Source organism: Macaca mulatta, chromosome 3, assembly GCF_049350105.2.
Source record: "Macaca mulatta isolate MMU2019108-1 chromosome 3, T2T-MMU8v2.0, whole genome shotgun sequence".
NCBI classification, from domain to species: domain Eukaryota; kingdom Metazoa; phylum Chordata; class Mammalia; order Primates; family Cercopithecidae; genus Macaca; species Macaca mulatta.
The window spans coordinates 117,029,655-117,053,895 of NC_133408.1; the positions used below are offsets into that span (position 1 = coordinate 117,029,655).

Below are 24,241 nucleotides of genomic sequence, written 5' to 3' on the forward strand. Positions count from 1 at the left end.
CAGGAGGCCCAGTGTGGAGAAGGGACCAGAACAAGGAACGTTTCTTGTATAGTAAGTGATGGGTCAGCAGATGATTTCAGCAAAGTGGTGGATGAGGAATTCTGTGCTGACATTGAACTCATTATAGATGGTAATAAAAACATGGTTCTGGAGGAAACCTGCACCGAGCCTTGCCCAGGTAACCATGGCAAAAGAGAATGCATATTCTGATTATTTTTTCCTAGGACAAGGGCCATGAAGGGGTTGCATATAAAGTATAAGTTACAGGATGTCAATAGTCTTCTTATTCAGTAATATCTATGCCAACAGCTCAACACTATGCCTGTGGGGAACAGGGCACTGTCTCATTACTGCCAGGTAGGGGTGAAGTCCAGGTCTCCCATGTGGCCTCTCTTAACACCCTCTGGAGTTTTAACATCTGCAGGAGATGGTAATTAAGGCCTTAAGCCCATGCTCCACAGAAAAGGTATGAAATAAACATTGAGAAAATAAGGACAAAACATAACCTATTAGGGATTTCCAGAAGAGAATGGGGAAAGAGAGGCCAATGTTTAAACACATAATAGCTAAAAACAGATTAAGTCCTCTTACCCTGGGTCCAGGGTAGAATGAACAACAAACTCATACCTAGATAAATGTAGTTAAAACATAAAATATAGAAAAATAAGTAGTAAAGTCTTCAGTAAGAAAAAAACAGATTATCTACAACTGGAAGACAAAATAGCAGTATGGAGGAAACTGTTGAAAGATATTCTTCAGATTCAATGTTAGACACAATGGGTGCATGCAGTAAATGTAGAAAGAAAATTTTGTATATCAAATAGTATGGAAAAAATGGCAGACAGTGATAAGCTAATATTTATGAATTTGGGCTTGATGCAGAGAATTGTAGAGGAAATTTAATGTCAAAATATGCCAGAAAACCCATCCTTAAAAAATATATAGATAGGGGCAACAATTTATTAGTGGACTGGAAATGAACAGATAGAAAATGAATTACCAATATTTTATCCCCAGGTGGAAAATTTGTGTTCTCCCAATTTGCTTATAATTATGATTTAAAAATTGTATCTCTTTTACAATATTTTGTTTTGAATCTGACCTCAAAATGTTAAAAATTAAGGATTTGGCAAAAATAATGGGGCACACAACACATTTTCTATATAAAATGATGTGACTTAAGAAAATTTTAAAAGTGGATAACATGTATTAACAAAAATTTGTAAATGGGATGGAGTCCCTAAAACCTGGAAAAACTGACATGTTTTAGATATTTATTCACTCATCGAGTTACTTATTCCTTTGTAAAACAAAAAAATCATTTGAGATGATAAAAATGGTAGGGTATAGTTTAAGATGAACTGAATGAAATTAAACAGTAAATAAAATAACCCTGATAGGGGTTATTTTGAGGACAAACCCCCTAGACTCTGAGAATATCCAACTATTGTATTGATCTTTGCACACATGGATATTTTCATCTACTTCAGGTCAAGAACTGAACTATTTTTAAAAACCAAAAATCTGAGTAGCAGCTGTTTCTCAATAAGTGTAAAGGTTCAGCTATGCAAGGTAAGTTCTAGAGATCCGTTGTAAGACATAGTGCCTGTAGTTAACAATACTGTATTGTATACCTAAAAATGTGTTAAGTGGGTAGATCTCATGTTACATGGTCTTATCACAATAAAAAAAAAAAGAATAAAATAAAACTTAACAGAAAATCTGACTTTCTAAAGCCGGGCAAAGTGTTGCTGTTCAGACATTCCTAAACCTGCCAACAACCTTTTGCTGATCCAGCAATTCCCCTCTTTCATTTCCTGCTGCTGAAACTAGTCTGATACCATTTAAGATCTCACACACAATTCAATTTAATAAAATCATTTCACTTCACTGTAGACCCAGCCTGAGGCTGTGGCAGCAGGTGACAGCTCCAGGCAGGGTCAAGGACATCCACACCATTGAGCAGAACAGGCTTCCTTGTCAGACAGTGGTGCATGCCTTACTATGGATACTCCCCACGTGATTTCATTATATACTTCCTGCAGCACAATCACTCACTCATTTGACTGTTAATTACAGGTCAGGCCCTGGACTTGAGGCGGGAGATACAGTGAAGACCAACAGACCCTGTCCTTGTACAGCTTACTTTCTAATGGAAGGGAACAATTGCTAATCTAATAGTGACGTAAATAAACATAAGATTATAATCTGTGGTAAATGATGTGAAGGAAAATTACAGGATCCCATGATAACATAGAACAGAGCAAACACATTGTTTTAATTAAAGTAATTGCAAATCTAAGAGGCTGCTCTTCTAAATTACAATCTATTCATTTCGGTTCCTCTCTTGCTAGTTTTCTCTAATGATGGGTTTTGAAAACTAGCAATATGTGAACTAATAAGCTTTAAAGAGTAGAACACTGAATTAGGAAATACATTTCATGTGTTTAATTGTCATATCTTTGGCAGGCATAGGGTAATTTTATTGTTATTACAATGGTTTACATGGTCAAAATAGAAAAGTATGTTTAGAACAAGGGAGTATCTCACTCTCATTTGCTGTTATTACATCTTTAAAGCCTGACATGTATTACTTAGGGGTGATAATTACATAACTTACAAACTATCATTAAAAGATTTATTACGTTTTGTTGCAAAATAAATGATGCTAAATGTGGATTGCCACAAAGATAAAGCCTATTGGTAAAAGGTATGTTTCTTTTCCATGTAATTTTCAATCACCGAGGTGAAATTTTATTACATTCATGTTGACAGGAATTTTTTGAACTTTAGCAGTTTTCCTACATAATTAAAAACTGAGTAATCACAAAGTGACATTTCCTAGGAAATAAAAGTGTTTCTAAAACTTTTTCAGACTACTTAGAAATTCTTTCTAGTTTCTTTTTCCTTTGCATTTCCAAAATTTACTAGAACTTTCTGTACTTCAGGAGTACCAATTACATTCTTTAATAAAGGCCTACAAAAATCACTCCATTTTACTATTATGTGTATATATGTTAGTCAATAATTCATGTCTTACCAGGACTTCTTAGGCATGACACAAGAAGTTTTTCCATTAATCAGATCTCCAGGCAACTTTATGCTAATACCAGTCACCTTCAGCATAATATAAGGCAATATGAATTATTCATATGACCTGGCTAGAATAAATAAGTGATAAGAAACCTTTGTGAATTTGTGTCTATCATAATTGACTGTGTCCTCTGAAGAGTATCACTAAGCAGTCACTCTGAAGAATGGATGGGTTAATGGAAAGGGTGTATTTCATAAATCTTTTCTGTTCTTAAAATGGCTAAAGATTTTTTGGAAGCATGGATGCACTATGGCCCAGCAATTGCACTCCGAGGTACATACCCAACAGAAATGCATATATAAGTTCATCAAAGGACTTGTACTGAAATGTTTGCAATAACATGATAGGAAAAATTTACAACTCCCCACATGTCCACCAATAGTAGAATGGATATCAAAATTGTGATATATTCACGTGATGGAAAGTAGTAAGAATGAAGAAATTAGAACTTCATAAATGTATGATGGATCTCACAAACATAAATGAGAGAAAGAAGCCAGACACAAAGAAGTACATATGGTATGATTTTATATATTACACAAGGGAGGGTTTTGAGATCCTGGGAATGTTTTGTTCTTTGATTTGGGTGTTGATCACATGGTTAGATAATCAGATTGTCAAAATTCAGCTATCTGTGCATCTATGATATGTGATCATTTTACATATTTGTTGTCCTTCAGTAAAATATTTTAAAGAGAAGTTGATTGAAGATGTAGATCAGAGGAAATAGTGGGCATTATTTCCAGTACTGCAACTGCTCGATTGCCTCTCTCACCTCCACTCTTCTGGGAAGAAATAGGAATGAAACATAAAACCAGCTTTGTGAGCCTTGGACTTCAAACTTTTTGAAAATTGTGAATACCTAGAAGACAAAGTCTGTTTATATTTAGGCTCTCTTTGAGTGTACCTCCTGTGTAATAAACCGCTTTACTATGATAATGACAAGAGTGGTAGTAGGTTTTGGTCAAATGTTTTTTGTATCCTAAGAAGAGATTAATTACAGTGGATGAGCTCCTGTCAGCCACAGTTTACCTTTGATATCATTAAGCAACACATAGACCAGTAATAGCCATACAGAAAATAACAATATATATACAAAGTTATACAATTACAAATTTATAAATATTAAATGCCTATTTAAATCTTATAAATATTATGTATGGCTGGGATACCTAAAAACATTGCCCACTGGGGTTGGAATTAAAATGATTATCGGGCTGGCTTTTCTCTGTGGATATGGGTGTAAATTACAAACCTGTGTTTTACAGGTGACTGTTATTTGAAGGACTGGTCTTCCTGGAGCCTGTGTCAGCTGACCTGTGTGAATGGTGAGGATCTAGGCTTTGGTGGAATACAGGTCCGATCCAGAGCAGTGATTATACAAGAACTAGAGAATCAGCATCTGTGCCCAGAGCAGATGTTAGAAACAAAATCATGTGATGGTGAGTGCTACCATTCATATACTCTATCTTAAGCGCAACATAAGATTTTTAAGAATAGTCTGTTAAAATAAATTTGACCAGGTGCAGTGGCTCATGCCTATAATCCCAACACTTTGGGAGGCCAAGGCAGGCGGATCACCTGAGGCCAGGGATTGTGAGACCAGCCTGGCCAACGTGGCCAAACCCCAACTCTACCAAAAAGAATAATAATAATTAGCCAGGCATGGTGTCAGGCTCCTGTAATCCCAGCTACTCAGGAGGCTGAGGCAGGAGAATCACTTGATCCCAGGAGGCAGAGGCTGCAGTGAGCCGAGATTGTGCCATTGCCCTCCAGCCTGGGCAACAAGAGTGAAATTCCATCTCAAAAATAAATAAATAAAGAATTTAAAAATTTACTAAGATGTCACTTGAGGCTGAGGACTAAAGTAAGGGGAAGATTCTGAATTCTAAAGATTGGGAAGATGGAAAATCCTGCCACCCTTCATAAATAAGATGTGAGTTTTGCAAAAACGTTTCCCAGTTTTATGAGCTCAAGAAGGCTGAGATAATTAGAAGCACATTATTTTTACACTTATAACAATTATGGTCAGGTAGGAGTCTAACAATATCTTCAATTTATTTAAATCAAATGACAAAATTAAATTAAAATGACAAGTTCACAGCAAGGTGAGAGATTTTACTATGTTTTTTCAAATGGATAGATCAAATTATTGGTAAAAATTGAGTTTAATCTAAATATTACTTAGAACATATATAAACATCTATGTTTATATGTCTGTGAATGTATGCACACATAGAATAATTCACTCAGTGTAAGCAATATATGACATCTTCAAGAATCACAGCATTAAATGTCATAGTTTGGGAAACAACATGCGAAGACTCAAGGAAAACAAAAGAAATGCTATCTGGTAGAGGGTGTGGGGTTCAACAAACAACTCTGAATTCTGCTTATGTTCTGAAATAAGTAATATGACATAGCAGCAAGCAGGAGACAAAATATCACCTTTCTTACCGAAAAGTTGGAGACAAAAGCTTAAAGTGTTGGAAAAGAATACTTGCAGTAAAAACCAAATGGGCTAGATGACTTAGCCCAAGAATTAGACAGAATTACCTGCTCTGTCAATTTAATCTTCCTAAATTTATCAACTAGGTAAAACATTCCATATGCTAGGACAGGATAAGTAAAGAATAAAGAAGGGTCAAAAGTTACAATGAATAAAATAATTCCCAAGGCAAGAAAGAAAAGTATTCACTCCAAAATGACAAGGAAATAAAATTAGGAATCAATAAAACAATGACAGATCTCCACACGCACACTTTAGAAGTGTAAAAACCATACTTCTAAAGCATCATATAGCAAATGTTATATGGGATGCAGCAAAGAAGTACCTAGAAGAGACCTTGAAGCTTTGAACGCTTCTATAGAAGGGAGAAAAGTTAAAAATGAACTAAGCGTTCAACTGAGTAAATTTTTAAGAAAAGTAAAAAGGAAACGGAATGCAAGCAACATGGATAAGTATAAATTCAATGAGATTGAAAATAAATAATCAACAAAACCAATAGATTGTTTTTAGAGCAAACTGACAAAATAGAGCAGCTCATGGTAAAATCAGTGAAGAAGAATAAAAAGCAAAGTCGTCATTACTATTAATAGAATAAAGTTTGGAAAATAGAATATAATTCTGTGAATAGTTTTTTCTAACAAAAGTAAAAATGTTAATGAAGATAATTTACAAGGTTATTTTATTTTATCAAGAGTAACGAAAAACCTACACCATAGATTATGTAACTATTTTCAAACCGTGAAATACATACTCACACATGCACACAAACTAAAACTTAAATGGCTTTAATTATGAGTTTTCTCAAAATTTAAAGAAACAGACAACTCCTTGTTGAGATTTGATCAGTCTGGTGGGAAAAATATTAGTTATGATAGCCACAAAACCCTTTTGGAAGGCCTGAGGGTTTTCACATGACTTGGGTAATAGACCTGGCGGAAGGCGGTCTGGTCCCATTACCTTTAGTTAAATAGAGTAGAGTAGTAAACAAGGGGATGTGAGGAAGTTACGTAGTTAGCTTGTTTACCCATGTGGTCTCAACCTTTGATGTGTGTTTTTACTCCAGATGTCCACAATGACAATTACCCTCTAATGGCGTTGACTCAAGCTTTTGTTAACTAATAAATGTGAGTCTCCCTCCTGATCAGGGCTGGCCACAGTGACAAACCTCTCTTGGTGTGTAGATGGTCAGACACTCAGCAGGACTGGCAAAAGATAATATCTGTCAGTGTACATTTTATTCATCCATCATTGGGGTCAGGGTCTGCAGGCAGACCCCCACAGCTAATGCCCTCTTGTGAGGAGCAATACCTCAACTCCTATTTATGCGAAATCTTTTTTGTTGTAAGAACATATTCTTTTTTTTAATTTGAATTTTATTTTTTTAATTATACTTTAAGTTCTGGGGTACATGTGCAGACCGTGCAGGTTTGTTACATAGGTATACACATGCCATGGTGATTTGCTGCACCCATCAATCCATCATCTACTTTAGGTATTTCTCCTAATGCTATCGCTCCGCTAACCCCAACCCCTCAACACGCCCCAGTGTGTGATGTTCCCCTCTCTGTGTCCATGTGTTCTCATTGTTTGACTCCCAATTATGAATGAGAACATTCAGTGTTTAGTTCTCTGTTGCTGTGTTAGTTTGCTGAGAATGATAGTTTCTGGGTTCATCCATGTCCCTGCAAAGGACATAAACTCATCCTTCTTTATGGCTGCATAGTACTCCATGGTGTATATGTGCCACATTTTCTTCATCCGGTCTATCATTGATGAGCATTTGGGTTGGTTCCAAGTCTTTGCTATTATGAACAGTGCTGCAATAAATATGAGTGTGCATGTGTCTTTATAATAGAATGATTTATAATCCTTTGGGTATATACCCAGTAATGGGATTGCTGGGTCCAATGGTATTTCTGGTTCTAGATCCTTGAGGAATCACCACACTGTCTTCCACAATGGTTGAACTAATTTACAGTCCCACCAACAGCGTAAAAGCATTCCTATTTCTCCACATCCTCTCCAGCATCTGTTGTTTCCTGACTTTTTAATGATTGCCATTCTAACTGGTGTGAGATGGTATCTCATTGTGGTTTTGATTTGCACTTCTCTAATGACCAGTGATGATGAGCTTTTTTTCATATGTTTGTTGGCCGCATAATGTCTTCTTTTGAGAAGTGTCTGTTCATATCCTTCACCCACTTTTTCATGGGGTTGTTTTTTTCTTGTAAATTTGTTTGAGTTCTTTGTAGGTTCTGGATATTAGCCCTTTGTCAGATGGATAGATTTCAAAATTTCTCTCTCATTCTGTAGGTTGCCTGCTCACTCTGATGATAGTTTCTTTTGTTGTGCAGAAGCTCCTTAGTTTAATTAGATCCCATTTGTCAATTTTGGCTTTTGTTGCCATTGCTTTCGGTGTTTTAGTCATGAAGTCTTTGCCCATGCCTGTGTCCTGAATGGTATTGCCTAGGTTTTCTTCTAGGGTTTTTGTGGTTTTAGGTCTGAGGTTTAAGTCTTTAATCCATCTTGAGTTAATTTTTGTATAAGGTGTAAGGAAGGGGTCCAGTTTCAGTTTTCTGCATATGGTTAGCCAGTTTTCCCATCACCATTTATTAAATAGGGAATCCTTTCCCCATTGTTTTTATCAGGCTTATCAAAGATAAGATGGTTGTAGATGCGTGGTGTTATTTTTGAGGCCTCAGTTGTGTTCCATTGGTCTATATATCTGTTTTGGTACCAGTACCATGCTGTTTTGGTTACTGTAGCCCTGTGGCTGTGGGTTTGACATAAAGAGCTCTTATTATTTTGAGATACATTCCATCAATACCTAGTTTATTGAGAGTTTTTAGCATGAAGGTTTTCCCAGTCACCATTGGTTAGCCAGTTTTCCCATCACCATTTATTAAATAGGGAATCCTTTCCCCATTGTTTTTATCAGGCTTATCAAAGATAAGATGGTTGTAGATGCGTGGTGTTATTTTTGAGGCCTCAGTTGTGTTCCATTGGTCTATATATCTGTTTTGGTACCAGTACCATGCTGTTTTGGTTACTGTAGCCCTGTGGCTGTGGGTTTGACATAAAGAGCTCTTATTATTTTGAGATACATTCCATCAATACCTAGTTTATTGAGAGTTTTTAGCATGAAGGGGTGTTGAATTTTGTTGAAGGCCTTTTCTGCATCTATTGAGATAATCATGTGGTTTTTGTCATTAGTTCTATTTACGTGATGGATTATGCTTATTGATTTGCATATGTTGAACCCACCTTGTATCCCAGGAATGAAGCCAACTTGATCATGATGGATTAGCTTTTTGATGTGCTGCTGGATTTGGTGTGCCAGTATGTTATTGAGGATTTTCGCATCAATGTTCATCAGGGATATGGGCCTGACATTTGCTTTTCTTTGTTGTGTCTCTGCCAGGTTTTGGTATCAGGATGATGGTGGCCTCATAAAATGAGTTAGGGAGGAGTCCCTCTTTTTATATTGTTTGGAATAGTTTCAGAAGGAATGGTACCAGCTCCTCTTTGTACCTCTGGTAGAATTTGACTGTGGATCTGTCAGGTCCTGGGCTTTTTTTAGTTGTTAGGCTATTAATTACTGTCTCAATTTCAGAACTTGTTATTGGTCTATTCAGGGATTTGACTTCTTCCTGGTTAAGTCTTGGGAGGGGGTACGTTTCCAGGAATTTCTCTGTTTCTTCTAAATTTTCTAGCTTATTTGTGTAGAGGTGTTTATAGTGTTCTCTGATGGTGGTTTGTATTTCTGTAGGATCCGTGGTGATATCCTTTCTCATTTTTTATCGCACCTATTTGATTCTTCTCTCTTTTCTTCTTTCTTAGTCTGGCTAGCCATCTATCTATTTTGTTGATCTTTTAAAAAAACCAGCTCCTGGATTGAAAGAGTTTTTTGTGTCTCTATCTCCTTCAGCTCTGCTCTTAGTTATTTCTCGACTTCTGCTAGCTTTTGAATTTGTTTACTCTTGCTTCTCTAGTTCCTTTAATTATGATGTTAAGATGTCAGTTTTAAATCTTTCCTGCTTTCTCCTGTGAGCATTTACTGCTATAAATTTCCTTCTAAACACAGCTTTAGCTGTGTGCCAGAGATTCTGGTACATTGTGTCTTTGAACTCATTGGTTTCAAATAACTTACTTATTTCTACCTTAATTTTGTTATTTGCCCAGTAGTCATTCAGGAGCATGTTGTCAGCTTCCATGTAGTTGAGCAGTTTTGAGTGACTTTCTTAATCCTGAGTGCTACTTTGATTGCACTGTGTCTGAGAGGCTGTTATGATTTCCATTCTTTTGCATTTGCTAAGAAGTGTTTTACTTCCAACTGTGTGGTCAATTTTAGAAAAAATGCAATGTGATGCTGAGAAGAATGTATATTCTGGGCTGGGCATGGTGGCTCATGCCTGTAATCCCAGCACTTTGGGAGGCCTAGGCGGGCGGATTACAAGGTCAGTAGTTCAAGAACAGCCTGGCCAAAATAGTGAAACCCCATCTCTACCAAAAATACAATAATAGCTGGGCGTGGTGCTGGATACCTGTAGTCCGGATACCTGTAGTCCCAGCTACTCAGGAGGCTGAGGCAGGATAATCACTTGAACCCGGGAGGTGCAGGTTGCAGTGTGCTGAGATAGTGCCACTGCAGTCCAGCCTGGGTGACAGAGCAAGACTCCATCTCAAAAAAATAAAAATAAAAAAATGCATATTCTGTTGATTTGGGGTGAAGAGTTTTGTAGAAGTCTATTAGGTCTCCTTGGTCCACAGCTTAGTTCAAGTCCTGAATATCTTTATTAATTTTCTGTATCATTTATTTGTCTAATATTGGCAATGGGGTGTTAAAGTCTCCCACTGTTATCGTGTGGGAGTCTAACTCTCTTTGTAGGTCTCTAAGAACTTACTTTATGAATCTGGGTGCTTCTGTATTGGGAGCATCTATATTTAGGATAGTTAGCTCTTCTTGTTACATTGATCCCTTTACCATTATGTAATGCCCTTCATTGTCTCTTTTGATCTTTGTTGGTTTAAAGTCTGTTTTATCAGAGAATAGGATTCTAACCCCTGTGTTTTTTTTGTTTTGTTTTGTTTTGTTTTGTTTTTTTCTTTCTTTCCATTTGCTTGGTAAATATTCCTCTATTCCTTTATTTTAAGCCTATCTGTGTCTTTGCACATGAGATGGGTCACCTGAATACAGTCAATGGGTCTTGACTATCCAGTTTGCCAGTCTGTCTTTTAATTGGGGCATTTAGCTCATTTCCATTTAAAGTTAATATTGTTATGTGTGAATTTGATCCTGTCATTATGATCCTACCTGGTTAGTTTCTCCATTAGTTGATGCAGTTTCTTCATAGAGTCGATTGTCTTTACAATTTGGTATGTGTTTGTGCTGGGTCTATCCCACAGACCCTGGCCAACCGATGAATGAAATGAGTACTCAGGAGTACTCAGACACAGGTATGCAGTGCAAGGGCAGCTAGGGGTCTGCCTGGCTCTAGTGGTCAAAGTGTACCCCGAGAAGCTGGAGCTGCATGCTTTTATTCAGTGTAAGCTTGATGCCAAAAGCCTGGAGTAAACACAATCTATGGGTAATTAACCTTTATTGTTCCCCTTTCAAGGAACATCACGTGTGTGGATGATCAAAGATCAGTTCCTGGTCAACACAAGTAAACAAGCCTGTTCAAGATAAATTCCCCTACATTCCCTTGTACCTACTCCTTGCATCTGCCTCAGGGTCAGAGAACAGCTGCCTTTGGCTATTCTCCCCCGAATCTAGGCAGAGCCTTTGGACCTTTCAGAAGGCGTGCTGCTTTCCCTATAGTTTCTACCACCACTCTGACTGATATCCTCCTTCTCCCCCTTTTCTGTTTTTTGCATCAGGTTTTCTTGATTGAAGAGTACAGCTATGTGCAGCAACAGACTTGACAGGTGCAGCAGTTACAGCTTGTGTTCCACCGTTGCATCCTAGACTTAGTAAGACACACATGAGTAGAATAAATAATATTCTTTTCCAAACAAAGAGTGACCCCCAGGAGTGGGGGTCTTTCCAGGAGAGGTGTTTTTGCACATTGTTCTATAGGGCTGTTACTGAGGAACCCCGCAAGGGGTATGTTAATCCCTCATAGCCAAGCAGTCACATTGTTAGAAGCAGGGAAGAGGATATCTACCCAAGTAACAGGGCAGAAGAAAGGCAGATCTAGAAGATGGGCCTAATAGAGTATAGCAGGTACAGGTTGCCAATAGCGTGAGAAAATAAGGAAAATCAATACTCTACAAGAGTTGCAATGTACAACAGAGAGCATAGCAAGGAACAGATTATCTGGAGTGAACAGCGTTTGCATCCAGAGCAGGATACGCTCACCCTACTGAGTTTTCTTCTTGAGCATAATGTCCGGGGCCTGTGTTGTCCAAGGAAGCTGCATCATCCAGGGCTGCAGGTTCTACAGGGTCATTTCCTTTATTTTTGGTACCAGGTTGGTCCCAGTCACCCCATGGTATGGTTTGATGCGTTGTGCTGGAATCCAAAGAGGACCTGAGGGGTTGTGAACACAAGTATATCTTCTTCCCCACATTAACAAATCATTTGGACCACACCATAGATTACGATTTACATCTTTCCATAAAACTAATTGTATCTTGAGTGATTTTTGCAAAATGCTTCTCTAGAGCCGATTGAAATTTATCTAAATTTAAGAAATTAAGGGTAAATAAGGCTTGTGCCAATAGCGTTGCAGGGTCCTTACTCATATTCGCCCTTTTTTGTTTTCTGAGCATATTTTTAAGGATGGAATGGGCATGTTCTACTATGACCTGTCCTTGGGGGTTATATTGTGTCTGGAATTGATTCCTTCCAGTGGGTTCTTGGTCTCACTGACTTCAAGAATGAAGCTGCAGACCCTCAAGGTGAGTGTTACAGTTCTTAAAGATGGTGAGTCCGGAGTTTGCTCCTTCAGATGTTCAGATGTGTCCATAGTTTCTTCCTTCTGGTAGGTTCGTGGTCTCACTGGCTTCAGGAGTGAAGCTGCAGACTTTCACAGTGAGTGTTACAGCTCTTAAAGGTGGCACATCCAGAGTTGTTCATCCCTCCCTGTGGGTTTATGGTTTTGCTGGCTTCAGGAGTGAAGCTGCAGACCTTAACGGTGAGTATTACAGCTCATAAAGGTAGTGCAGACCCAAAGAGTGAGCAGCAGCAAGATTTATTGCAAAGGGCAAAAGAAAAAGCTTCCACAGCATGGAAGGTGACCCGAGCAGGTTGCCGCTGCTGGCTCAGTGGCCAGCTTTTTTCCCTTATTTGGCCCCACCCAAATCCTGCTGATTGGTCCATTTTTACAGAGCACTGATTGGTGCATTTACAAACCTTTAGCTAGACAGAAAAGTTCTCCAAGTCCCTACCCAATCCAGAAGCCCAGCCGGCTTCACCTCTCAATCCCCCCTCTAAACAGGACACCCCAACTGCTGTTGGGAATTTGGCTGATGACCACTCTAGCTACTTCTTGCTGGATAAGGGCAAAGAAGTGGTCCTGCAGTTGTAGTGTCCTCCAGAGGGGAACTCTTAAGGCCAGTGGAAGGGCCAGTGGGTCGGTCCAGGGGTCCTCACTAGAAGTTGTTATTGAACTCATTTGGGGTTCCAGTTGTAAGACCATCTGTAGCTTGATGGCCTAGATGCTAGAGGAAACAAATTTGACAAGAAGGTTAAAAATACAGGACCCAAAGGCGAGTAACAGCAAGGTGGCTGCCACGGGACCTAGAAAGGGGAGGAGCCATGTTGCCGAACTCCAGAGGTTGGTATAAGAATTTGAAAGTCATTGTCTGATTTCAGAAGCCTTTTCCTGTAATCGCCAGATGGCATCTTGTACTATCCCTGACTGGTTAGTGTAAAAACAACACTTTTCCTCTAAGAAGGTGCAGATTCCTCCTTTCTCAGCAGTGAGGAGGTCTAGGCTTCAGCAGTTTTGGAGAGTCACTCCTGCCATAGAGTCTATTTGGGATTGTAGAGGAAGAATAGATTTCGTTATTTCTTGCAAACTGTCTGAGAAATCCTTTGAGAGTGTCTGGTAGGTAGTAGATAATGAAGTAGATAAACCTCCTCTTCCTGTTTCTGTAGCAGTAGCCATTCCTAACACTATAAGTAGGGGTATTAGTTGTATGGTCCTGTGCTGACAGACTTGAGCTTTGAGGGGTACTGATAGGATCTGATTTCCATAAGATTAGAGGTTAGGGTAATATATGTTAACCTGTTAAGTTTCAGCAAACTTCACTTTTGTTGAAAACCTTGTAAGTTTGGGATTTCAATTATTTATTCTTTGCTATTAATAGGACCTCATTCAGTCCATATTAACTTAGAATTGGTATATGGCTCCTTCCTGATTCTGTAAGTACTTTAAAGTTTGACTGAGTGCAAACAGCTGGCATGTTTGAGCAGACCAATTATTAAGCAATTTTAATACTCCTTGTGTCTTTTTTCCCTTAATCACTCAGGAGGAACCATCTATCCTCCTGTCCTGAAGGGAGTTCCTCCTAGGTCTGGTCGGACTTTTGTATGGTAATTAGTTAAGATTTAGATCCCCTGCTGGAAACCTGTTGGGTTAAGGATTTTTGATAGGAAAGCTATGGGTTGTCACTGGCCTCAGTGTTTTCAGACTATGCCCTTATTTACACTGACAAGGCGGTATTGGAGTGTTACAGGGTCGCAGAAAAGACCTTCAATTATCAATTACAGGTTTTAAAGTTACTTTGGCTTTTAAAGGAATAGGGTACACTGTTTTTTCTTTACTACTTCCATTTCTCTTTCTTTCTCTTTGTCTCTTTCTGACTCCCTATTTGTCTGTCTCTTCTTCTCTCTCTCCTTTCTGCTGGTGTTTCCCTGTGTCTGCCACCTGCTTATGCTGCTGTTCTCCCCTCTTCCTTCCCTGTTTGATGGCTTTGGCAGTGTAAGACTGCCACCTCCTTGGGTTTTTGTACTGCGTGCAATAACTCCATGATTTTCTTGTGACATTTAGTGGGGGTTCCCCTAGAGGTTAGGAACTCCCTTCCCTTCCATATTGCAACATGGGCATGTAGGATTAGATAAACATACTTACTATCTGTATACACAGTTATTCTTTTTCCCTTTCCCAGTTCTAAGGCTTGGGTAAGTGCCACTAGTTCTGCTAACTGAGCACTGGTCCCTGGGGGAAGAGGCTTACTTTCAAGTACGGTTACTATGGCATAACCTGCCCTTCGTATCCCATTCTCCACAAATGAAATTCCATCGGTACATAGGTTAAGGTCAGGATTAGCTACAAGGGGGCTTCTAAGAGATCATCTCGGGCGGCATAAGTCTGGACTACAATTTGTTGGTATTTATGCTCAATTGGTTCCCCATCCTCTGGGATAAAAGGGGCAGGGTTTGGGCCCACACACATACATATTTGAAGCAGCGGTCCCTCATGGTGTAGTGCCTGGTATCTAAGTAGGTGGTTGTCCGATAGCCATAAACTTCCTTTGGCACCTAGTATGCCATTTACATCATGAGTAGTCCAGACAGTGAGATCCTTTCCTTGTATTATTTTGATAGCCTCTGACACTAAGACAGCCACAACCACAACCACCCTTAAACAGCAAGGTCAGCCTTTTGCCACTACATCGATTTCCTTACTTAGGTATGCCACTGGTTGTGGGGTTGTCCCACGAGTCTGAGTAAGGACTCCAAGAGCTATCCCTGCTCTCTCTGTGATGTATAAAGAGTTTTGTCCTGTGGGAAGGCTTAAAGCTGGTGCTTGTACTAGGGCCTGCTTTAAGGTTTTGAAGGCTGTTTCTGCCCCTGGTTCCCATTCTACTAGATGAGTATTTGCCCTCTGGGTCTCCTTGATTAGAGTATAGAGGGGCCTGGCTATCTCGCTGTATCCAGAGATCCATAGTTTGCAAAAGCCAGTGATTCCAAGGAACCCCCACAACTGTTTTAATGTCTTAGGATGAGGATAAGCCAGTATAGGCTGTATTCATTCCTTGCTGAGGGCCCTGGTCCCTCTGGCTAAGATTAGGCCTAGATATTTGACCTGCTGTAGGCAAAGCTGGGCCTTTGACCTAGATGCCTTGTACCTTTGATTAGTTAGAAAGTTCAAGAGACCTAGAGTAGCCTGTTGGTATGAGGCTTCCGAACTGGTAGCCAAAAGTAAATCATCCACATACTGAAGGATCAGAGAGTCTGGACTTGAGAAGTGGCCTAGATCTTGGGCCAGTGCCTGACCAAATAGGTGAGGGCTATCCCTAAACCCTTGGGGTAAGACCGTCCATGTAAGTTAGGACGTGTGGTCTGTGGGATCCTCAAAGGCAAAGAGAAACTGGGAATCAGAGTGCAGGGGAATACAGAAGATGGTATCTTTGAGGTCCAGAACAGTGAACCATTCTGCTTCCTAAGGTATTTGAGAGAGCAGGGTATAGGGGTTGGGTACAACTGAATATAGAGGAATTACTGCCTCGTTGATGAGTTTAAGATCCTGCACTAGTCTCCACTGACTTGTTTTTGTATTCCTAGAATTGGAGTGTTGCAGGGACTGCTGCATTTCCTTACTAAGCCTTGAGCTTTTAAATGTTTAACAATATCCCATAATCCCTTATGAGCTTCAGGCCTTAAGGGATATTGCCTTTGATAACAAAAAATGGTGGGGTCTTTTAGCCTGATTTGGACTGGGCAGGCATTTTCTTCCCTTCCAAGTTGTCCTTCCAATGCCTAGACATCAGGGTTGATTCCCTCCTCAAGTAGGGGACAACAAATGGGTAACTTGTTCCCCATATTCATATGGAGAATAGCTCCAGCTTTGGCTAATATATCCCTAATAAGGGTGTGGGACTTTCAGGCATAACAAGAAAGGCCTGTGAAAAGAGCAAAGTCTCCCAGTTACAACTGAGGAGGTGGGAGAAATACCTGGTTACAGGCTGTCCCATGATTCCTCAGATGGTAACGAACCTTGAGGACAGTCATGCAGGACAGGAGATTAACACTGAGAAGGCCGTGCCAGTGGCCAGGAGGAAGTCAATTTCCTGGCCCTCAATGGTAAAACGTACCCAGGGCTCAGTGAGGGTGATGACATGAGCTGGCGCTTGCCTCAGGCACCCTCAGTCCTGTTGTTGGATCATCTGGTTGGGGGCTTCTGACCCAGGAAACCATTGCACTCTGGGTTAGTATGCCTTCCAGTGATTGCCTCGGCATAGCAGACATGGACGAGGGGGTGGCTTGTTTCTTGTTGGACAATCTTTTTTAAAGTGTCCTTGTAAACCACACTGATAAAAAGCCCTACCAGGTGATTGGCCTGCTCCATTTTCTGTCCTCTCTGAACCATCAAGGTTTGATTGTCTGAGGGCCATGACTAAGGCTGCAGCCTTTCTCTGATCTCACTTTTCCTTTTGGGCCTGTTCCTCTTGGTCCCTATTATAGAACACCAAGGTTGCCAGGTTTACTAATGCCTCCAGATTTTGTTCAGGGCCCAGGGCTTTCTTTTGGAGCTTTCTCCTGATATCTGTGGCTGATTGATTGGGTAATCAACTTATCTTTTAGAATCAATTGACCCTCTAGTGAGTCAGGTGACTGGGAAGTATATTTTTCTAAGGCCTCTCATAGCTGCTCAAGGAAGGCAGAAGGATTTTCTTTCTTTGCCTGAGTTATGGTAGACATCATTGAATAATTCATGGGCTCTTTCCTAATTCACCTTAGTCCTTCTAGAACACAAGTCAACAGATGTTTATGACTCCAGTCCCCATGATCTGAGTCGAGGTCCCAGAGGGGATCCATAGGGGGGACAGCTTGCTGTAGGGAATTTGTCCCTTTCTTCAGCTGTCATTCTATTTCCAAACTCTCAGACTGCAGCTAAAGCTGCATTCTTTTCACTAAAGGCCAGGGTTTGATCTAACAATAGCATGACATCTCTCCAAGTGAAATTGAAGGTTTGCCCTAGACCCTGTAGGACATCTATGTACCTATCAGGATTATCTGAAAACTTCCCCAGGTCTGCCTTGATCTACTTTAAATCAGAAAGGGAGAAGGGGACATGTGCCTGGGTTGGGCCAAATTCCCCTCCCCCTACAGCTCTAAGGGGACGTAACTGATAGCCCTAGGGTTTTTGTGGTCCTTTGGAGATTTCTTTGCTTATTTCTTTCTGGGCAGGGGAGATTAGAGGAGGCTTATCATTAATAGGAAGGGGAGCTATAGGGAGACTAGGATATGCGGGTAAGCTGAAAGGTCCTCCTGTGGGATGTAAATTACAAGCTTTGCATAGTTGTGTATTCTTCAATGGATAGAAAGCTTGGACATAAGGTATTTCACTCCATTTGCCTTCCCTCTTACAGAAAAGGTCAAGCTGCAGGATGGTATTGTAATTTGTACTTCCCTCAGGTGGCCATTTTTCCCCATCAGAGAGAGAATATTGGGGCCAAGCCATAGTGCATAAAAAAAAAAGCCACCTCTTTTTCAGGGTTTGCAGGTCAAATTGGTCCCAATGGCTTAGGATGCATTTCAAGAGTGAGCCTGTTGATGCCTGAGTGTTTCCCATCTGAAAGACAAAACCACCCATGGTTTTGGTTTGTTTCTCTCCGGCCTAAGAACCCACAATGGTCCCTGGACCCTGCTGATTGGAATAGTTGTGCTCACCAACACAGCAGCAGAAACACTAGTTTTCCTCCTAGACCACAAGGAAGACCAAGGAAGGTCGGATTTAGTGGCCCTTACCAACACATTCTCAAAAACCTCTTAGAGTCCTAAGCATTCTCCTGTTAGTATTGGGACTTTACACATGTCCTAAAAGTTATTATGCCCCAAAAATGAAGTGAAGCGCCATACTCTGAGGGAAGAAAAGGATCTCCAGGGTTGGAAGAATGACACCTTTTGTCCTCACTTGAATAGGAAGGATACAATTTCTGAGGCTCCCCATATCCTAGCTTCAGGAATAGCTTTTATTAGGCCTGCTTGTCTGAGGAGGGATCCTAAAACTCCAAATAGTCCTCCCTATGATGGGGCTATGGGCAAAAATTATGTCTTTCTGATTGGTGAGACTGGGTGCCTAAAGAAGGGAACAGAGTCCTGGAGTTTATACTAGAACTCATTCTTATAGGAGAAACTAGAAAAGCACCAGAGACAAGGAGTGGTTTTTAGAAGTGGGACTAGCCTCAGAGAAGAGAGGTGAGAGGAAGTTTGTCTGACCAGCATTAGGACCCAGGAGGCAAGGGTCAGGATAGATAGGATAGATGGGCGCGTCTCACTTGGGCGACATGACTTTGAGAGTTCTGTTCATGGCCACAGGGTCAAGCAACCTGTCATTGAGACCCCGGAGCTGAATGGCTTTCCTCTCTGTCAACCCTTGGTTCAGCCCCGATGTCCAGGAAAAGTGGAAGCTGGTTCCAGGCAAACCAATGCTCCCAACTCCGAAGAGTCGGGGGTTGTTAGAGAGCCCTTTTCCAGAAAGCCTGACACCTGTGTCTTTAGTCCAGCGGCTGCACTAGTTGCTTTTAACTGGCCAACAGGTGCTTGGTATTTAGCCCCCAAATTCTAAGGAAAATCTGACAGTAAAACAGGTCCGATGGTATTCACCGCTTGGTGGTTGTCCCTTCATGGTTGCCAAATGTGTCCAGAATTGATTCCTTCTAGTGGGTTCTTAGTCTTGCTGACTTCAAGACTGAAGCCGTGGACCCTTGCAGTGAGTGTTACAGTTCTTAAAGATGGTCTGTCCAGAGTTTATTCCTTCAGATGTTCAGATGTGTCCAGAGTTTATTCCTTCTGGTGGGTTCATGGTCTCGCTGGCTTCAGGAGTGAAGCTGCAGACCTTTGCAGTGAGTATTACAGCTCTTAAAGGTGGTGTGTCCAGAGTTGTTCATTCCTCCCATGGGTTCATGGTCTCGCTGGCTTCAGGAGTGAAGCTGCAGACCTTCACAGTGAGTGTTACAGCTCATAAAGGTAGTGCGGACCCAAAGAGTGAGCAGCAGCAAGATTTATTGTGAAGAGTGAAAGAACAAAGCTTCCACAGCGTGGAAGGGAACCCAAGCTGGTTGCTGCTGCTGGCTCGGGTAACCAGCTTTTTTCCCTTATTTGGCCCTACCCACGTCCTGCTGATTGGTGCATTTACAAACCTTTAGCTAGACAGAAAAGTTCTCCAAGTTCCCACCTGATCCAGAAGCCCAGTTGGCTTCACCTCTCAATATGGGATACCTGTGTAATGTTGGATGTTCTATGTATGACAGAATTGTTGAAATTGGGAGCTGGTGTAAGGCAGACCATTATTAGTTTTAATCTTTGTGGGCTATCCCATAAATGCAGAGGTTAAGATGTTTAATGACATATCGGGAGGACTCTCTAGAAAGAGCATGAGCACTAATTAGGTGGGAATTGCTATCAATGGATAAAGGTACATATCTTAGTTTTCCAAATTCAGGGATGTGCATATCAGCTGTTTGTCATAACTGATTAGGGTTAACACCTGTTGAAGGAGGGGACATGCCTGTGAGCTGGCAATCTGGGCATTGCAGGATAATTTGTTTAGCTAGTCTCAACTGAAAATGTTGGGATAAATTTCTCCAATTTTTGTGGAAAAATTGATGTGATTGAGTGGCTTCGTCAAACAGTGATGTCATGACGTGCAAATCTGCTTGATCATTGCCATAAGCCAGTGGGCAAGATAGCGAGCTGTGGGTCCGAATATGTGTGATAAAAACAGGATGTGTTCATTGATCCAGGAATTGCTGAAATCAAACAAAAGGGGCCTACAGGATGGGCTCAAGAGTGCACTTAATAAAGGCTGTTTCAAAGTTTTGCAATAAATAAATGAAGTAAGCAGAGTCACTAACAATATTGATGGGCTGAGCAGAAAAGGTTTCCAGGGCCAATATTAGGGCTCCAACTTCAGCTCTCTGAGTACTAGTAAATCCAGATTGAGTGAGGGAGTTATGCAGATAGCTGCTTTTCCATTTTTATCAGAGACATCAGTGAAAAGCGTTAAAGCATTAGGTATGGGGGAGTGAACTACCTTTGTAGGCATAACTACAGGAGTGTGAGATAAGAACTGAAGTAATTTGTCAGTGGGAAGGGCATGTTCAATATGGCCTGCATAATCAGAGAGTGCTATCTGAAGGTCTAGAGATAGGGGCAGGACTGCTTCAAATTCTTTTTTACTGAAGGATATTCTTATGACATAAGGGTCATAACCTTGCAATTGATTGCATCATTTGCAGCCTGTATAGATGACTTTACTAACTAGCTGGACTTAGGGAGATAGTGTTTTAGTGCCAGTATGTGAGCAAAAACCCATTCTAGGAAGTGTAGCTCTGGGGCCATCTGTCCTATTAATCCTGTTGGGGAATGTTTAGTAGGAAATACAAATAATTGGACTGAATATCATGGGTCTGAGAAATAGCTTGCTCTATTTCCTCAATTTCCCTTTTTGCAGTGGGGGTTAAATACCTGGGGGTGTCCAAGGCTGCATTACCTTTAGGATAGAAAACAGGTTCTATAATTTGTCAGTCATTATGCCCAACGTGGGGCGGAGCCAGTCACTATCACCCGGTAATTTTTGATTATCATTTAAGGTGTGTACATTGTTAGTATTCAATTTAACCTCTTGAGGTCTTACTGAGCAGGAAGTTAGTATGTATCCAAGATATTTCCAAGGGAAGGACATCTGTACCTTTTCAGGTGCTATGATTAAACCTGGTAACTGTGTATTCCTCTTGACAGAGGCATATAAACTCAAAAGTATTGGCTCCCTTGGGGCTGCCAGTAAGATGGCATCCATATAGTGGGTGATCTTGCAATTAGGAAATTCTTTTCTACTGGGGAGCAAAGCCTGATTTACATGATACTGACACATGGTAGGACTGTTCAGCATTCATTGAGGAAGTACTTTCCAATGAAATCAGCAAGCTGGCCTTTCATTATTGATAGCTGGTATTGTAAATGCAAATTTTTCTCTGTCCTGCTCTGCAAGGGGAATAGTATAAAAGCAGTCTTTTAAGTCAATAATGACTACAAGCCAATCTTGAGGAATCACCATGGAGGGAGCCCCTGTTGAAGGGACCCTATAGGTTGCAAATTAGCACTGATAGCACGTAAGTCATGCAAAAGTCTCCATTTACTAGACTTTTTGGGAATGACAAAAATGGGCAAATTCCAAGGGCTGTTTGATGATTCTGTATGGCCAGTTAATTGTTCCTCAACTAATTCATGGGCTTTTTGTAATTTATTTCCCTTTAAAGGCCACTGTTCTACCCAAATAGGATTTTGAGAGAGCCACGTCAGCGGTAGGGAAGGAATAGCAACAGTGGCCATTACTAGAAAAGGGTCTGCTATTCACATAATTCATCAAATTCTTCCCTCCAGAGGAGGTATTGACTGGCCTCTAACGTTGTTTTACCTAGCACTGACAGTCCTATTGGGTCATATGGAAGTAGTCTGCTATAGCCTTAATTAATCCTCTCATAAATGGGCTAGTGGCTCCATTTTCTCCAATGCTTTTTCTTATAAGTGTTGAAAGTAATTGGCCGATTGCCTTGTAGATCTTACATCACCGGGCAAACCAAGAACTCCCCTTATAATGCTGCTAAGACAGGGTCCCATAACTGTAGTGTATCTCTTGTCTTTTTTCCAATGTATTGGGGGAGAGGGCTCAGGGAAAACCTCTGTGGCACCTTTACCCAGTAAACAACAGGGCTGAGGAAGGAAGAGGAGGCAGTAAGGTAGACAATAGTTCTTCTTCCATTCCCTTTTTAGGCTCTTCTGTGTAGAGCGGGGCCAAAGCAGCCCTAACTAAGGCCCATAACGTTAAAGATGTTACTGGGACCCACTGCCCTTGTATATGATGTAATTTAACATTTCTTCCCAGAGCTCTAGGTCTAGTGTGCCTCCTTCTGGGAACTATGGGTTATGGAAAACAACAATTTGCGTTAGGTCCCTTAATTCAGCCTCTGAAACTGAGGCTCTGCTAGCTTTAAGCAGCTGTTTCAATATTTTTATATACTATTACTGTTGAGCTAATAACTGGGTTTCCCATGATGAAACCCTAGCTTGAAAATCCCCTCAAACTTGGAAATCCAGAGCAGGCACCAATTACTTACAGCACAGTCACTTCACTTTCGTTTTTGAGGGTTCCATCATGATCCATTGCAGTGTTCTTCACACGGGCACCACCTGCCGGGCCTGTCCACACAAAAATAGTACTCAGACACAGGTATGCAGTGTAAGGGCAGCTAGGGGTCTGCCTGGCTCTAGGGTCAAAGTGCACCCAGAGAAGCTGGAGCTGCATGCTTTCATTCACTGTAGGCACAATGCCAAAAGCCTGGAGCAAACACAATCTGTGAGAAATTAACATTGTTCCCCTTTCAAGGAACGTCAGGTGTGTGGATGATCAAAGATCAGTTCCTGGTCAACATAAGTAAACAAGCCTGTTCAAGATAAATTCCCCTACATTCCCTTGTACCTACTCCTTGCCATCTGCCTCAGGGTCAGAGAACAGCTGTCTGGCTATTCTCCCCCGAATCTAGGCAGAGCCTTTGGACCTTTCAGAAGGCATGCTGCTTTCCCTATAGTCTCTCACACCACCCTGACTGATCTCCTGCATGTTTGCAGTGGCTGGTACCGGTTTTTTCTTTCGATATTGAGTGTGCCCTTTAGGAGTTCCTGTAAGGCAGGCCTAGTGGGGACAAAATCTCTCAGCATTTGCTTGTCTGTAAAGGATTTTATTTCTCCTTCACTTACGTAGCTTAGTTTGGCTGGATATGAAATTCTGGATTGAAAATCTTTAAGAATGTTGAATACTGGACCCCACTCTCTTCTGGCTTTTAGGATTTCTACAGAGGGACCCCACTGTTAGTCTGATGGACTTCCCTTTGTGAGTAACCTGACCTTTCTCTCTACGTGTCTTGTGGTTGCTCTTCTCGAGGAGTATCTTTGTGGTGTTCTCTGTATTTCCTGAATTTGAATGTTGACCTGTCTTGGTAGGTTGGGGAAGTTCTCCTGGATAATATCCTGAAGAGTGTTTTCCAGCTTGGTTCCATTCTTTCCATTACTTTCAGGTACACCAATCAAAGGTAGATTTGGTCTTTTCACATAGTCCCTCATTTCTTGGAAGCTTTGTTTGTTCCTTTTTATTATTTTTTCTCTAATCTTGTCATCTTGCTTTATTTCGTTAAGTTGATCTTCAATCTCTGATATCCTTTCTTCTGCTTGATTGATTTGGTTATTGATAGTTGTGTATGCTTCACGAAATTTTTGAACTATTTTTCAGCTCCATCAGGTCATTTATGTTGTTCTCTAAACTGGTTATTCTAGTTAGCAATTCCTCTAACCTTTTTTCAAGGTTCTTAGCTTCCTTGCATTGGGTTAGAACATGCTCCTTTAGCTCAGAGGGGTTTGTTATTACCCACCTTCTGAAGCCTACTTCTGTCAATTTCTCAAACTCATTCTCCATCCAGTTTTGTTCCCCTGCTGGTGAGGAGTTGTGATCCTTTGGAGGAGAAGAGGCATTCTGGTTTTTGGATTTTCAGACTTTTTGCACTGGTTTTTCCTCATTTTCATGGATTTATCTACCTTTGCTCTTTGATGTTGGTGACCTTCGGATGAGGTCTCTGAGTGGACATCCTTCTATATTGATGTTAATGCTCTTCCTTTCTGTTTGTTAGTT

At 40.8% G+C, this 24,241-nt stretch overlaps 1 protein-coding gene across 1 annotated transcript in view; it reads left to right on the forward strand.

Annotated features, from left to right (window-relative positions):
- The window catches only part of THSD7A (thrombospondin type 1 domain containing 7A), a 496,180-nt gene that overhangs the window by 461,455 nt on the left and 10,484 nt on the right, over window positions 1–24,241 (forward strand). Inside the window, exons 22-23 of the mRNA XM_015134011.3 lie at window positions 4–178; window positions 4,363–4,536. Of these exons, the coding sequence (XP_014989497.3) occupies window positions 4–178; window positions 4,363–4,536 (349 nt within the window). The remainder of the gene's footprint in view (window positions 1–3; window positions 179–4,362; window positions 4,537–24,241) is intronic.